This window comes from Sphaeroforma arctica (assembly GCF_001186125.1).
Source record: "Sphaeroforma arctica JP610 unplaced genomic scaffold supercont1.461, whole genome shotgun sequence".
Classification (NCBI taxonomy): domain Eukaryota; class Ichthyosporea; order Ichthyophonida; genus Sphaeroforma; species Sphaeroforma arctica.
In genome coordinates, this window is record NW_014040097.1 from 1 (window position 1) to 17234 (window position 17234).

A 17234-nucleotide genomic window follows, 5' to 3' on the forward strand; every position below is an offset into this window, starting at 1 on the left:
TATATATACCGACTGGTAAACTTATTAATGTGCGCGTGTGCTTGAACCTGCGGCAGATCCACGCACTTATTCCGGGCGATCAGTTTACGCTTCCGAAGGTCAACGAGATCAATAGCAACTTGAAGGGCAAGCGATACCATACCACGTTGGGCTTATCAACCGCATACCATCGGTTACCTGTGCACATCGATTCGCAGCACATGTTTTCGTTTACATGGGATAGTCAGCAGTACTCGTTTACGTCGGCTCCCTTTGGATTGACGACACTCACGTCACAATTTCAACGCACAATCAGCAATTTGATGGCGGGACTGGACGTGCAATGCTATGCTGTATCCGCTTCACGCACATGCACATCACAATATCGGGCATAGTGCCACAACTACTCTTCTTTATGCAGGAATTAATGAACCATTACACACACACTACAGGAGAACATATAGAAAATTGGTTTACGGTGATTTCATACTACGTAGACAATAGAATAGAAAAGGCAACCACGGTTGACTTAACATTCACAAACCGTTAAACGTATTACATATGTACACGGACTTTAAATACGGAATAATGTAACGCATTGTCTAATAGATTTTAACGGATTCGACAGCCGGGTATACATAGTCAAACGCGAGACGCGTGCCAAATTAGGATATACATATAATAAAAGACAATACGTTGTGCGAGACACATAGGCTGTTATCAATAGTGACCAATTAACAGCTAATTATCGACAATGGTTTGAGACATGACTCGTCATGTAATAAATATACTGTTAAATAGGTATAATTATAAGGCATAAAATCGACAGAATGTATATTTACGACCATGGGTTTGATGTATAAAAAATAATAACAAAATAGTTTATATATGATTTTATTTTTATTACATTTGGTATATTTATAGCACGGAACTATTTTATTAATTTAATACAAAACAGGTACTTTTAGTCTGTTTACAGTTGACTGAGTGATATTTTAGCCGCAGTTATTTACGACATATGTAATAATTGGTAAATAGTAAATTCTAACGATGAAATAACCCCACGGTCCGTGTAGGATATTACCTTTATATTGTTATTCATAAATTATCACAGAATTATGGCTTAAATAATCATTGAAAAATGCCAGCACTCAACTTGGCGGGGATGTAGACAAAGTACCATAGACGGGGATTTAGAACCGGGACCGGACTGACAAGAGGAATTTAGGACCGGACCAAGAGGTCCGAACCTAAGTGAAATATTTAGGACCGAATCAGAGGCTCGGGCCTAAAAGGATTTTATTGAACGGACCCGAGGACCGGACTGGATATTAGAATATATAAGTTAGTGCGAAAAAAATGATGACTCATCAGATGTCATCATTATTTAGTAACTAGGAGACCATAATCTTAGATACGGAGATTTTCACAATCTGCCGTTGTTAGAGAAAATCTCGTCCCACATAGGAACGTGATTAATAAATACAGCAGACGCGCCTTTCATAACGGCACTTCTGACTGAGTTCACTTATTTCAGACTTAACAATTTTGACTAAGCACAACTCGGGTTTGACTATAACTATCCTACTCCTTACTCACATAGCGTCAACCTTTACTTCCTATAGGCCTTCACTATATCCACTTACGTCACCACCATATCGTTGCCTCTAAATCGACACTATGCGGCTCTCTCTTGCGGGCAACCAACCTAATCCACCAACCGCTACGGTCCCCTTACGCTAGGTGTCATTTGACAACTTCAGTAATAGGCTCTCTTACGGCAGCACTCTCCCTCCTTCATTGCCAGATGCACTTTACAGTAGCTCCCTGACATAGCCTCTGTTAGTTCCTACCATATCCTGCGTTCCTATTAGCTCACCGTGCTCGCATTAATATGATTACCAGATTCCCGACCTTCTCCTTGGCACCCTTCTGACATCTTGTTATGATATGACAGGTACCCTTTAGTATCGATATCTGCTGGCTGTTTGGTACCTAGTGTACCGAACCGTTTATCCTGTAGGACATTACATCCCCCCGAGGACGTAGGGCGTTAGTGATCCGTTTTTCCCGTCCACAGGATTGATCGTAGTTGTTTCAAATGAATCAGGTGACTCCTGTCAACGCAGCTTGAATATGTAAATATAAGACCGTATGACTTCTGTCTAGTCATGCACGGTGCGTGATGTTGTGTTATATTTTGTATTTATCATGTCTTCCACCGGCTAACTGATAACCCTGCTTTAGACCTGACCATTCATTTCTTGATCCTGCCACACGCTGGCATCTCTCTTGATCTTGCCAGACTCTGGCATCTCTCTTCGCGGCCCACGTATTCAACATATGTCTCCTATATATCATATCGACTGCTGTAATTCAGGCAGTAGCCCCTCCTTACAGCACTCCGTCACGCCGGAACAAACCGCGTCCTTACATGCCTCGCCACCAGCTCCTCGTCCCTGGTCTCTCTGGCATCTCTCTTCGCGGCCCACGTATTCAACATATGTCTCCTATATAACATATTGACTGCTGTAATTCAGGCAGTAGCCCCTCCTTACAGCACTCCGTCACACCGGAACAAACCGCGTCCTTACATGCCTCGCCACCAGCTCCTCGTCCCTGGTCTCTCAAACCCGATAATCCGCTCAAGATTCTTGTCATGCGTCAAGCTAATCCAACAATGCCAGCAGCAATTAACAGCATTTGCCACTTCGCTGCTCCTACCATCTCGTCCCGCTCCTCCTAAGGAGCATCCTTAAACAGGCTCTTATACATTAGTCAGTTTAAGTACACCGCACCCGTAAGACACCGTTTAGCTCTGCCCCTTTCCGGCTCCACCAGAGATACCCTGTAAGCCTGCATGTCAGCCACGTGAACGCGGTACAAGTTTCGTGTCGCTCGCATTCCCACGATGTAGTAAACCGGCGGATCTAATGCCACCACATCTGATGGCACAACACAGTCATGTTGTGACTTGTGCGGTACTTGAACTGGTTTCGTCATAACAACTCGCCCAACGTTGAACATCGGTACATTCACTCTCCACGTTTTAGCAGCCCGGGCCTGTGCAAGCTGCACTCGGTCGTTCACAATTGTCCAGCTCAAGCGGCTCTGGCTACAGCATCTCCTAGGCTGCTAGGTCATCTCTGTCCATACACAGCAGTTCCACGATATCGGCGTTTGCATGATGGGAGGAGACCCACACATTTGTAGCCAACATGAACGGAGCCATACCTGATACCGACGAGCGGGTCGAATTATACGCCGATATAAACTCAGCCACTGCATCAGGCTAAGTTGTCTGCTGACTCGCCGGCAGACAACGAGACATTTATATATTGCACGTACGACACAATATCTCCGCAAGCCCATTGCCATTGTGACGGTCTTTCTGCACCGGATGTACGGTAATGAGACGTTGTGCGCACCAGTTGGTAAACTCATAGGCCATCAAATGTGGCCTGTCCTCATCAACAACCACGGGCTAAGTTGCTGCTTCACGAACCTCTTTATTCCTGGAAAGTATGTTCATGCCGTCTCATTGGCCGCTCCGCTGGTGGTGGTGAAGCAAATAATTGTAGCCATCTGCACTGCGAGTATGGTAGTGATAATCGATGTGCCATGTCACCCCAAAAGCCTTTGCTTAAGGAGACTGACAAAGCAACCCCTCGTTACACAAACTGTGATCCATTCCTCGTCGTGCAATACACGTTGTGCACGAGTCGACAACGTCCGCCAGTGAATTTGTGGGAACGTTCCAACCTAGCTTATCTTGCAATAGGCCCCGGAGGCGGGTAGGTCTAGCGCATATGAAGCGATAGTGTAGCCGCCAAACTATCGCGAGCACCACCTCAAACGACACGCGCACCCCTTTAGCACTGGTGCTGATCCATGTCAGTTCATCCAGAACATTCTCTAACGTATGTGGTGCTTTGCGATTCTTCTGCGCCTCCTTCTTCCGCTCGAACGTTACAACGACGTCCGCGCCATCGTCCTCGACGCGGTCAGAAACCGTGTACGGACGCTCTCGCTACTGTGCGTACCTGATTTCTGAATGTGCTCTTGGCTCCACATCTGGGATTTTCTCGACGCTTCCCCCAGCCAGTATGTCGATACTCGTTTGGGACTGACTCTTGCTGTTGCCGCAACTCAGAAGTCTCGAGAGGGTCAGGTAATGGCTCTCCCTCGCAACCGATGCCGGCCGCGTCATCTTCAACCTTTCTCTGACTCATACAATACGCTCCAGCCAACGCTTGTCACAAGCCGCCAGTTCGTCCTCAAAACTATGGCGCTCCTGTTCTACGAGTTCACGCATATCCTCGTGACTGTCATTATCACCAGCCCCACCTTCCATCGCTACAGAACCATCGTTCATACTAGGTAAACCAACCTCAACCTCACTATCTAATACATGCTCTGAACAAGCCTGGTGTCGCTAGATACAGGAATCTCATCTGTGAACTTTACAAACGGTTCATGCAAAGAAGCTGACCCCGTGCTAGCCAAGGTGTCCCTGAGCTTTGAAACCCCACCAACGAAAACGGTGCACACGGCGCATCCGACACGACTGGCCCCTGGCCAACCAATAGGTCTTTTAATGGACTACTTGTATCGCAAGTCACCATAAGAACATCATTCAAAACACGATCATGGTCAGTAATCTCGAACTCATCGACCAAATTCACGACCGGAGAAGGCATCACCACACCTACCTGAAAGTCCTTACCTGCAGCAGTGTGCATATCCGTGTCCTGGGTCGAAACTGCATCCAACTGTTCATCTATCTGATCCTCTGGTTCTTGCAACGTCATAATCTTTGCAAACACAGGCTCCCTGTAAAGGACGCACACGTTGTTCATACTCATCTTCTCGTTCAACCGCTTGCCGACGGAGCTCAGCACGCAATGCATCGCCATCACTGGTTTCCGTCTCTCCTTGTTTGAGTTACTTTGCTCTACCCGCGTTAACACGGTCATACATGGTATGGTAGGCCCGTAGAGATTACGCATTCCGAACGGCCGGCGCTGGAAACCTAAAGTATTCCCGAAACTCTGCGGTGGATACTGCAGAGGTTTCACGCAGGCGCTCTGTATTCGACCAATCAAGCAACATCCCCATGACGGAGGTTCAAGAGGCTGACCATGCTCTCCAAAGAACGTATCTGCCTCAGGAGGTACCACGATCGGCGCTTCGCTAAGTATGGCACAATATGTCGAAAACCAGGTAGCTCCCGACCAAACCGGCACTATAGCGACCGTCTCCGCTGAATCAAAAGAAAGCAAGGAAGCCAAAAACGTCTCAACCTCATCCCACGGCGAGTTAACCCAGTAAAAGAACGTCCAGCGAAACTGTATCGGCACTCCCACCCCATGTGCCCCCTCCCTCTTCATCAGAAGCGCAATGGGCAAATGTGTGTTCTCCTTGGTCGCAAACAAGTCGAACTCCAGACCTGGCCATCGTTCGCGTCCAACCGTTACCACTTTGGATCCAAGCGATCTTCTTGATGGACAAAGTATCCGGTGAAACCGGCTCACCCTTCAACAGCGACGTGAGCGCCTTGTGATCCGAATGGATGACAAACACATACACCGACCGCATGTTCATGAAGATAGTCTTGCTTATCAGAAACTCGGTAGCCGCAAGTTCGTAATTCTTCATTGATGTTGGCAATTTGAACTGTAGAAGCCGGCGCAGAACATAAAATTCATATCATACATGACGACGGTCCCACACCGTCAGAGCCATTGACAATTGCTCATCCATTATCTCACGAGACAGCTCTTTTCCCTTATTTGTTCCATCGCACGAGAGGCTCTGTTTATTGGGCATCCATCCCTTCGAGGTGGGCCACCAGTACCGAACCTGTGCATCATTCTAATGTTAGACCGCCCGATCATACGCCAAGGATTAACACCTTTCCTATGAAGTCTCTGTCGCTCCATCTCGTCAGCCCAACCACGAATCTCACCTCCCAAGCGAAGCACCTCCTTCGGCGCCCTTTGTATCATTAAGGTTTCCTCCAAGGCCACCTCGCTAGCATCCGGATAACCATGAAGCTCTTCCTCTGGTTCCGGCGCATACAGGCTAATACCGTTGGTTAGAAGAAACATGCAATCCGAGTAAGCTATCTGGCACTCCAGATTCATATCGAAACGAACCCCTTCTTTGGTCTGATTGGTAAGAGGAGCCAACCGGCCGCTCAAGCCCGGAATGGTACAGCTCCACCAAGCCATCATGCAAACGAATGCCGAGAGCTCGTCCTTACTCTTCGGTATAACTAACCTCGCAATCCCTTGCATACGTTCGTCGGAAATGGTAACAAAACAATCGTACCACAACCGGCCATAGAACGATTTCGGTACCGACTTAGGCATTTACCGCATTAAACTTGGTATTAGACGCGATCGCCGCATCCTCCAGCTGCCCTAAGCACCTCCAGTTCTTCTCATCCGCCCTACGCTCACTGGGAGACAAGACCATTCCATGCGGAACGGACTGGTCTGTAGTGCACACATATGTTATAATTGGGAGCAATTGTTTCCTTGCTTCGGAATCAGGCAGCACACACAGGAGACCTGCTCGTGCCTCATGTGGCAAATCATCCTCCTCGTTCGTGCACGTGACAGAATCGTCCACGAAACACAAGAAAACCTCTACTGTTTGGAAACTATACTAATTCTTCGTCGTGTACTGTGCTGGCACTACCGTTAAACCAAAGCCAGCCCCTATGAGTTCACATATCTCGCCGTCACTAGTAATAAAGCCATTTTATGTTTGTCGCGCTCATCTATTGTGCATTGATTAAATCTATTGGCGTTGTCTGTGATTGTTGTTCGCCATGCATTGCATATGTGCATGCGCAACTCCTCTTCACTCGGCATATAAGCCCTACGTAAGCTTGGCACATCCGATTACCATCATCCGTTGTCTGAGCAGCACCTTTCACCTTTTCTGCGAATATGTTCGACGCCAATCACTCGCCTCCACCGTAGCTCTTCCGAATAATACTCGTCTCTAACTACTTGTTGAGCTTGAGCTTCTCTACTGCTGCCCTCACTGGCTCTCGAATCTTGTAGATGATACGCGATGGAATAGCATCACTTCGCGTGGCTATGCGACTCATGAGACTGATCTCTGCGGTACGCACACCTACGCCACTTGTCCTTCATAGCCTCAATATCCTCCTCCGAGACACCTAGGCCTCTAACCATCTTTTCCATGTGTATAAAATCATATTCTGACCCGTTATTACTTCTTCTTGAAGCGGTAGTATCTCCATATTATAGATTGTCTCGGGTGCTTTATATACTAACGACGCCGCTGGTTCCGGCCAAACGCTTACTGTCATACGGAACACTGGTGGTTCCTTGCGTTTATCCCAAAAAAAAATGATTATCCCTTTGTGTTATGAAGCCCAGTGTCGCCTCTTTACCCATCGGCACCACCTCTAAGACGTAATACAAAATTTCATCTGTCTGAAAAGAGCATAGTTGGTCTGTATCTGTGTTAAATAACTCTATAGATATACAGGTCTTGACTCCGTACATTGGAGATAATTTCAACGACCCGTCATAAGCTTTCAAACCCTCGCGGGGTATCTTCACCTGCTTCAACCCTTCCTTCTCCATCACTGAATGGTGTATCATAGAGGGATATGAGCCCGTATCACAATACAAAGCCACCTGGGACTCTCCTACCGTACCGCCCACAGAAGGTTTTTCATCTGCTAGTCAATTCTTCCGAGTACTAGCCGTTGCCACCGGCTTCTACTTCTCATATTGAGGTCAGACCTCCAGTGGTCGGTACCCCCACACGTGTAGCACTTGTAACCTTGAGGCAACGAGCCACCTCTAACCGGAGATTGCTATCTTCGCCTATCGTCGTTACCATCACGCTCGTCACTCCTACCTCTGGATCTGGATCTGTCATCGCTACCCCTATCACTGCTGCGATCACGGTCCCTTCCACCAAACGACCTGTTGGACAGTACCGAGCTATCTCGTGCATCCCGGTCGTACTTCTCCTCTTTCTTTCTGTCGTAACGGCCTTTCTTCCACCGCGGGTTCTTATCACTGTCCTCATACGTAGTCCAATCATATTGGACAAAACCGCGTAGCCACCCATACCCGTGAATATGATGATGAATGCTTCACGAGCATTGCCCTCCAGACACGTCGAAAACATATACAACACCAATTTGTCAAATTCAGCAATAGAGTTATCCAGCTGTCTGCCACGAGTTCTCACAGCCACATAGGTTGGCTATTCCATCCTGGGTTTGCTCAGTAAAGAAGCTAATTGTTTCAGGGGTGAATATCCCATAGCGAATCTGTTGTCGTGGATGTTTATATATATTTGTTTATCCGTTTTTAGGGTGGAGGTACATCCAGACTGTACTCCTCTATGATCCGCTGACTACTGGCCATCACTTTCTTCAAGGCTGCGTCCAGAGCATCAATCTTCTTTTGTACTGTTTCACTGATATGAGTTGAACCCACCGGTGCCTCACTGTTCGCCTTCTCTCGGGCTTCCATCACAGCCTTTAGCCGGTGTGCATTCTTGCGCGCCACAGACCCCCCCCCCCCCCCCCCCGACCTGAAGACTGTCTTAGTGAAAAAATACCGCTGTCGTCATCAGTAACGGATGGAGCTTTATAGTACGCTGACTCATAAGTTGACAAGCATGAAGCTCTCTCTTCTTCCTCGATGAACTTCACTGACATATGTAACACAATCGATCTCACTCCAATAGTAAAGAGTTCCTTTGTCATCTTTTGACGTTGCTTATGATGACAATACTGGTCTCCCTTGAGCTTGGTAGCCCAACCCTGCACCTGTACCGACTGACCCTTATTAACCATAGTTGCACAGGGCCCAAAAGTACGTATGGTGTTTTGTTCCGTTCTCATAATGGTAGTTTCTGGATTTATATTCGATATCAGCTTATACTCCACACATGAGCAGTGTCACAGTTTGGTTCACCCCCGCGGATATCTTCCCTTTAGTCTTGGTTGTCTTGGCTTCCTCCCAACAAGCAAACCATCGGTGTAAGAACGACGTGTCATGGTAATCCAGCTTCTTGAATTTCCATATAGTGTTGTTGTCGGCGTTGGATTCACTTTCGTGTAGCTCAGTATTGAACCACCCGCTCATTTTGGAAGTCAAAATCATTTAACGCACAAAATCAGCACCTCTCGAAATAGTGTTTGTATAGATTGTTGTAAGTAATAGCCAACTCATTGACCCGGTATGTCAAATTGTAGATGGTAGCACAGATGTATATATGTACGATCAGTTTATTTGACATGTATCCAAGTCCCAAACTGCAGACTGGACACATATATTGTGTTTCCATCCGATATATCCTCCAGCTGTTCAACCCAGCCTTAACACTCGTCTCCTCTATCATTCTAGGCCTACTATCCTACTCCTCATTCGCATAGCGTCAACCCTTACTTTCTGCAGGCCTTCACCATATCCACTCACGTCAACACCATATCGTTGCCTCTAGATTGACACTATGCGGCTGTCTCTTGCGGGCAACCAACCTAGTCCACCAACCATTGCGGCCCCCTTACGCCATGTGTCCTTTGACACCTTCCATAATAGGCTCTCTTACGTCAACACTATCCCTCCTTCATTGCCAGGTGCACTTTACCATAGCTCCCTGGCATAGGGAATTTTTTTTTTTCAACTGGCATAGCCTCTGTTGGTTCCTACCATATCCTGCCTTCCTAATAGCTCACCTTGCTCGCACTAATATGATTACCCAATTGTAGACATTCTCCCTGGCACCTTTCTGACATCTTGTTATGATATGACAGGTACCCTTTAATGTCGATATTTTCTGGCTGTTCGGTACCTTGTGTACCGAACCGTTTATCCTGTAAGACATTACAGATCAGATAGAAAAATATATCACAAGGTTAACTGCTTTAAAACTCGCTATTTGGGAATCATCAACTCTTGGTTCAAGTCCATGATAGTATTTATTTATAAACAGTAACATTTGTAACGTGTTAAAAGATGTGTAGACAAACCTACAGTCGTATCTCCTTCTCGTTCAAAATCGTATAGGCTCTTCTTCAGCGCCACTCTGAGGTGAACCGATGAAAAGGGATAGGAAGGTGTGACGTGAGGATAACAAACGGTTCGAAGGATCTTCTGTTCCCTCGTTTTCATACCCTCGTGTAGAAAAGCAAGTAAAGGTATTGTTTTTAGTTCCCGGTTCTGAATACAGTCTGTGTAACCTGGAGCTTATTTTGATACCATCAGCGGTAGCAAGCAACAGGCAGTAGAAAAACGAATATCGTGGCTATATCGACCATTGTCTGATGAAATAGCCACCCTGCCGTGTTAGCCTAGACGCATAGACGCTGATTAAATGCGCTACATTTGACGGAAAAAAATTTAACAGGGCGATAGACGCATCGTGAAACAACGACCACATAAAGTATGCAGGTATTAATACAAATGCTGTGCGTTGCAACCACCTATAACGAGCTTTGAAAACATCGAAAATTACGTCATTTCTTGCGAAGCTTACAGTTTGTCACGGAAACTATTCTCTCCCGTACGACAGTTCGCGCACCCAATATTACTCAATTTCCCCTGTAACATCAGCTCAAATTGCTCAAGATTGCTCAAAATGATACAAAGGTCTACGATTTTTAAGCAATATCCTGTAATTTTTAGTTCAACAAAAGTCAGTGAAGCGATGTAAAACTTGAAGACGATTTATATATCTGTAAATCGGTCAATCGTGCATCACGAAGAAGACGATAGGGACCATGATTATGATTAAAGTACATAAGTGGGCTTAATTATCAATAAACTGACAATGCGAAGGCGGTATACATAATGTACCACTGCTGACAATTGCTAATTCATCCTGACTTTCGAGACAAGCGAGTAAGTACGAAAAAATGAACATGCTTGAATTCGATCAACAGGAGTACCCGTGTCTCTAAGTTCATGTGCCAGAACGCAAGGTACATAAGTTCCAATCGCTATATAAAGCTAGTTGACACCATCCAGAGCTTATGGGCGACCTACTTCCCGCATCACGACGTACTACTTTGAGATCTTATCAAAAAATTTAGCACTTCATGTTCGTAAAGTATCAACACAATTTTCGAATGGAATGGCTGCGTTCGTGAAAGTCCTGACGTTGCGACGAGTATAGAATTATCATTTCTGACGTGCTTCAAGCCGAGTTGAATTGAATTTGCACAGCACTGATCAACGAGACATTTAAAGAATTATACCTTAATATTAGCGACAACAAACTGCTCCGATTCACTATTGAATGTTTGCCAACCACTACCGTTCTTCTTGTCCGTACCTACCGTGGTTTCACGATAATGACCTCACTGTATACTGTGTGGAATCCGACGAATCCTGGACATATACAAGAGATGGAAACAGGGTACATTAACTATGGGAGAGTCATAAATTACTCTGCACAACATTATCGCTGTCGGCGTTGATATGAAGTATGGTGTTCTATATTCAACTGGCAGCGGACTGGAGCGCTGCTTCAATGCACCATGGATGTACACACAAAAATACCAGCAGTACGGGTTTTTAAGTACAAAATTGGTTTATATGAATGCACATCTCGTGGTTGTAACACATTGACAGTTGGGACATGTTAATGTGACTCTATTCGCATGAAAGGTGATACGACATGAAATGCTCAATGTACCTTAAAATTTTTTTATGAAGGCAGTGACGAACTTGGTGTGAATTTGAGCCCATTATACGGAATTATCGAACACGTTTCCACTTGGTCAGCACTGGTATACTAAATTAAAAGGAGAGATACTATGAGTTAAGATTGTAATCTTAAGTAAGCGCTTCCTGCTGATATGCGATATACTGTCTGTTGATTCAGAGAAGAAGTATTGGTCCGAGAAGAAGTGGATAAACACCTGATGAACCGTTTCGTGTAATCCAACAATGAACGCACACTTCTATCCAGACCATTTCTGGCTGTCGCAGATGTTTGGAGTGTCCGATCTTGCCTATACAAAACAAACGATACTTTAGTGATTGTCTCACATCACTCTCCAGCACAGTACACTTCAAAGTGGCATAAACTAATGTCTTCAGGGGCCTACAAGAATATGATGAAGGAGTTATGAAACCTCACGCTCTATGTAGACTAACGACAATCCGACAGTCAATTATGAAGGATTATGCTATTCCCACATCAAAAACAAAGCCGACTTGTACTATCCGTACAGTGCTCAAACAAGCTCTTGAGGTCGCCACGACGAACACTGCGGCAATTGCACGTGTAACAAAGAAGGAGGACGTAAAAACCCTGATGTTTCATTTCGACTTCGACGTACCAGGTAAGAATGCCGTTCAAGAGCTGAAGGTTTTAACTCATGTCCCAGAATACTTGAATCTTTCGAGCACACACAAGACATGGAGATGTGCGCCTTCATGTATCTTTTTAACGACAAAATAAATTTCAAAGCCTGTAGGAAATGGAACGATATCGACAGTCTCAATTCAAAATCGAGTAAACTAATTTTAAGCTGGAAATACTTCGAGAAAGTGATGTGACCCTTGATATCGCGAACGAATTGCTGCAAAATATACTGAAGATTCAACCTGTTGTGAAGTCGGTCGATTTTGCCCTCCTTGAATCCAATGCGCATTCTCAGTTAACCAGTCTTCAGGAGGCTATCGAAAAGTTGAACAAACAGACACAAGAACTGCTGGTGGAAGTGGGTGGCTCATACGTATCTGACAAACACACTGAAAACCTGGTTCGGAAGGCGGGCACAAGACCAATCTACCAGGAAACACGGGATGGGTGTGGCATGAAATTTAACGCAAAATGCGGACAAGTTGGTCCCACAGTAGTGTGGATTGAAGACAACCCCGGTTGCGTTTTCGGTGGTTTCTGTCGTTCTTGGGCCTAATTGTCAGCCCTCAAATGAAGCAGCGCTCTTCACTGTTGAGAAAGACCGATCCAGCTCGCCGATGAAATCCGAACTCGATAGCTCCAAAATGGCAAATAAAACGCAGCCTTGCCTACCATATGATGGACATATCAGTAACAATCACTATGGGTGGTTCAAACCCCTCCATATGCTGAAATCTCACTTCAAATAGAACAATGACATAATCGTGCAAGGTTGGGGTTGTAAAATCCAGTTCCCACTGGCGTACATAGACACATCCGGCGATGGCTTCGGTGCAATCTGCACCTCCAAATCATGCATCCTAAAAAAGTTAGAGGTATTGCACTGGCCAATTAGGGGTCGACAGTATGTCCATATGAATGATCACACCGATACCACTACAGTTACTCCCTCGAAACTGAGAGAAATCGAAACTACAAGGCTTGTCAAACGGAAATTTGTGGAAGGTTGATCAATGTTCAGCATAAAGGCCGTTCGTATACATCCCATATAACCATGATAATAAAATATCACATCTGTGCAATATTTCCAGACTAAGATAAAAACAGAACATGAGATACTAAAACATTTATTTGAGGGTCACAGAGATAACACAAATTGCACCACTAAGTCTCATTTACAATTTTTGAAGCTGAACAATAAGATGGGTGACGGAACAAGTAACATTCCAACACTGCTCCATACATACCGACGCTTTGACCACAGTCATGTATTTATTTTGCTCGGCAATGTCGGTTATAGCAGAACCCATTGCTGTTGTATTCACAGCCAAATCAACCGGGGCCACTTGTGAGATGGGACCAGACGTAGTGCAGCTTTTCGAACAAATTGAGAGTACAACTCTACAGTATGGCTCCTGCCCGGGACACAGTTTGGTATTCCTATATAGGTACGCATGCAAATGTACACATATGCTGACACATCCATTCACAATGAATGATACACATATTCAATACCGAATATTGTATACATGTGGCAGCCACAATGTTATGCTTTCTACGTATATACAGTATTGGCTGTTATGTAACAAGCGGTTTCATCGGTATGCTAGGTGTCCCAAAGTCAAGCATGAATTGCATAGATATGCGATTCAATTTGTAATTGACAAGGTTCGCCAAATAGAACATTATACGAGATACACATTCCAAAAAGCCAATATGGTATTAAATGCTCACATTCACTTGTTCCCTCTCGACTACAATAAAACTATTAAAATTGCAACTGGCGCTAAAAGGCCTGTCCGCAATTCTCTTGCTCTCGCATCCGTCTCTTTAGAAGATTTAGCTGTCAGGGTTAATATTTCAACTATACTTTACCAATGAGTGCGAAGTGAGATACGATAACACAAAGTTAAACATATTCGCTGCACCATACAATGCATGTTTACAACGCGTGAATGCTTTAGCTTCCTCACTGTTGAACTGAAACATACAACGATGTGAATAGTAATATCTGAGGCCAATCCGCGAGAATCGAATGCCACTGCAAGCGCTCTGTGGTGCCATGACACCTCATTCACCCGCATAATTTCTCTTCCCTGACCATGTTGGCGCTTATGTTTATACAAAATTGGTGTTCATTCACACCGAAAAAGGTATATACCAGATTTTGGACGGGCTCAAGTACCGGTATTTTGTGGGATTAAATTAATGCGCTTCAGCCACGGTAAATTCGTACGATATGCTCCCCACATTTCCAGCGGCTCAGCCTAACGATTGGTGAGGGCAAATGCTAACCATGAAGTCCTCAAAAACGTCGACTATTTATGTATCGACGCTTTCGCGGCAGTACTAGGGTCAAGGACGAAGTCTTTCTCCACGATATGACAGATTTGATATCATCCATAATATTTTAGCAGCTCACGCGGACAGAAAACTGGGATTTCAGATAAAACAGCACACAGTAGGCTGAAAATAGGTGGGTCGCTGACCTCGGTCTGTACGTAACTGCCCACAGAGACACTTTATCAACAGCTCGATCGTACATGCGCACAGGCACTTGAGTGCGCGTATAAAGGAGATTCCAGTGCCCGAATGCGTTCGGTTTCATGCCTGGAATCGTTGTATTCGATCTATCACCACTCCGCCAATTGCTTCCTCTTGTCGATTGCGATAGTGTCAATGTTGAAGAGCTCAATAAACTGTTGATCTAAGATACGGACCTGTATGAAAAATGTGACAGACATTCTTACTTGACATACATCATGCGGTGGTGAGCAATGGCACAGAATATTTTTCCTCGAATATTCGAGCAATGCTAATTGTACAACGGCCGTTCGCCCGAGTTCAAAGATGGTGAACACCAGGAGGTTCACAGCCTCTGATGAACCTTGTCTCCGATCAAATAGTAGTAAGATCCTGTGCATTCGAAGGATCTACCAATTCCGCCACGAGGCTTGGTTGATATATCAAAATTTGATGGCAGAATACCTTGGTACCAGAGAAGCGTTGATATTCATCGAACAGAAAGATCATGGACCACTTCTGTGCTTTCCGCAGGCAGCCAATCATACAGCCAACTCTATGTTTTCCCTTATTGCAGTGGATCAAGACTGGGTGATTGCGACGATCTGTGTTTGACAGAATATTGAGCCGATGATCGATAAGGCAATACAAAACTCTTTTGCTGATCCATGTGCGAAACCGACGATGCGCGTCGTTTTCAACAGACTAAATACTCTGCTGCATCGTTTTCAACAGATTAAATACTCGGCTGCATCGAGAAAGGAAGATCTGGCACCAGTGTCCTGGTGGCTTCTCTTCTATCGCCTGCGACAATTAGGACCGCAGTTTTTGCATGTATAACCACTCACCTAAGAGAGTGTCCAGCACCTCCGACGCTACATCTTCAGGAATCCGAGTGAATGGTTCCTAAAAAATCAGCGAAATATATCGTATGTACTTATTAGAGACATTGTTGAGTCAGGCAGAGACAAGCGCATGTACAAAGCGACTCCGTGAAATCCAATGGACGAATATTGCCAACGCGTGAGTGAAGCACACTGACATAGGTTTACCTTATTGCCAACTATGGGCATGTGGATGAATCGGATACCTTCTGTCTGATAGAAATCTGCATTCAAGTTTTCGATGTCTGAGAGACATCTGTGGTTTGATTGAATTCGTAAAAGGTGATGAGTATCGAAAGTCAAACATTCGTGCCCAGGACTTTAGCACATTGGTATCTTTGCGCAAAAGTTCATTGGCTTAAGAATGTTTCATATCGCACGGTCAAAAACTTGGGTAATATCATCACAGCGATGGCTTTAGTTCCAGACTAAAAGAGTTTTTATTTTAAGATACAGCTCTTGACGATCAATCCGGAATGAAATCATGAGACTGTACGTGAGAAATAGTCACTCCTCGCACTTACACTACTGTGCGCAGGCCTAGCTTCCGCAGAAATGAGTAGTTTTTGGTACCCGGATATCCTGAGCGATACACTCCGGAAGCAACCATGGAGAAATTGAGAGGTGGAACCAACAAATTGCGCGCAACCAGGGACTAGAAATCAATATCCAAGAATGAAGAAGGTAATTTTTTTAAGCATTTCAGTACTAGCGAGACTCCATATTTGAAACCATCGAAGAAACGTCTCATACCTCCAATATTATATTCTGTTCATACAAATGCACAAGTGAATTACAGAAATACCAGGGTTTGTTATATATATATATACAGACAAATCATGGGCGTGAGTAGTACATTTGTACAAAACATTTGGCACATCTGCAGATTCGTTTGAAGCTTGATGAAATTAGAGATTCGCTTACTATATTCTCGATACCACACAAAAGCATTGCATTGGGGACAACCCACTATTTTGACAGCATACTATACACATTTATCACAATACACGATATAATTGACACGACAAACAGCGTACCTATCACTAACGGTAAATACTGAAGCGATGTGCACTATCATCTATCAAGGAGCTCAATCAGTAACAATAATATGTAGAACGATTAAATAGTTATTATAGATAGTTACAATACAAACAAACATATCCATCAACACATAGGAATCAAACTAACAAACACAACATACATATACACACACACGTACATACATCCAAACCCACCAACACACAAACGATACACACACACACACACACACATATATATATACATATTCTCATATATATGTATGCATATACACACACACATATATAGATATAAATATATACAGATGTATATATATATATATATATACAGATGTATATATATATATATATATAGATATATACATATACATACATATATATATATACTAATAAACATACACACAAACACACACACACGCACAGGGATAGT

General features: G+C 44.5%; 5 protein-coding genes across 5 annotated transcripts in view; all 5 read right to left on the minus strand.

Annotated features, from left to right (window-relative positions):
• Nucleotides 1-4022: 4022 nt before the first annotated feature.
• On the minus strand, nt 4023-4211 carry SARC_06452 (hypothetical protein; the record flags this gene model as incomplete). Its single annotated transcript, XM_014299632.1, has 1 exon — nt 4023-4211. A coding segment is annotated over one exon (189 nt), but the record flags the coding sequence as incomplete, so codon positions are not given.
• Nucleotides 4212-4442: 231 nt separating this feature from the next.
• SARC_06453 (hypothetical protein) lies at nt 4443-6278 on the minus strand (the record flags this gene model as incomplete). Its single annotated transcript, XM_014299633.1, has 3 exons — nt 4443-5242; nt 5346-5655; nt 5751-6278. 3 exons carry the CDS (start codon nt 6276-6278, stop codon nt 4443-4445), a joined length of 1638 nt encoding a protein of 545 aa, XP_014155108.1.
• Nucleotides 6279-7352: 1074 nt separating this feature from the next.
• SARC_06454 (hypothetical protein) lies at nt 7353-8163 on the minus strand (the record flags this gene model as incomplete). Its single annotated transcript, XM_014299634.1, has 2 exons — nt 7353-7609; nt 7770-8163. 2 exons carry the CDS (start codon nt 8161-8163, stop codon nt 7353-7355), a joined length of 651 nt encoding a protein of 216 aa, XP_014155109.1.
• A 758-nt stretch (nt 8164-8921) lies between these two features.
• Nucleotides 8922-9131, minus strand: SARC_06455 (hypothetical protein; the record flags this gene model as incomplete). The annotated part of the gene is made up of 1 exon (XM_014299635.1): nt 8922-9131. The coding sequence occupies one exon, from the start codon at nt 9129-9131 to the stop codon at nt 8922-8924; it is 210 nt and encodes a 69-aa protein (XP_014155110.1).
• A 5187-nt stretch (nt 9132-14318) lies between these two features.
• The window catches only part of SARC_06456 (hypothetical protein), a gene marked incomplete at its 5' end in the record, with an annotated part of 5522 nt that continues 2606 nt past the window's right edge, over nt 14319-17234 (minus strand). Inside the window, 5 exons of the mRNA XM_014299636.1 lie at nt 14319-15080; nt 15349-15488; nt 15732-15789; nt 15936-16023; nt 16292-16422. Coding sequence (XP_014155111.1) covers nt 14994-15080; nt 15349-15488; nt 15732-15789; nt 15936-16023; nt 16292-16422 — 504 coding nt within the window. The 3' untranslated portion in view covers nt 14319-14993. The remainder of the gene's footprint in view (nt 15081-15348; nt 15489-15731; nt 15790-15935; nt 16024-16291; nt 16423-17234) is intronic.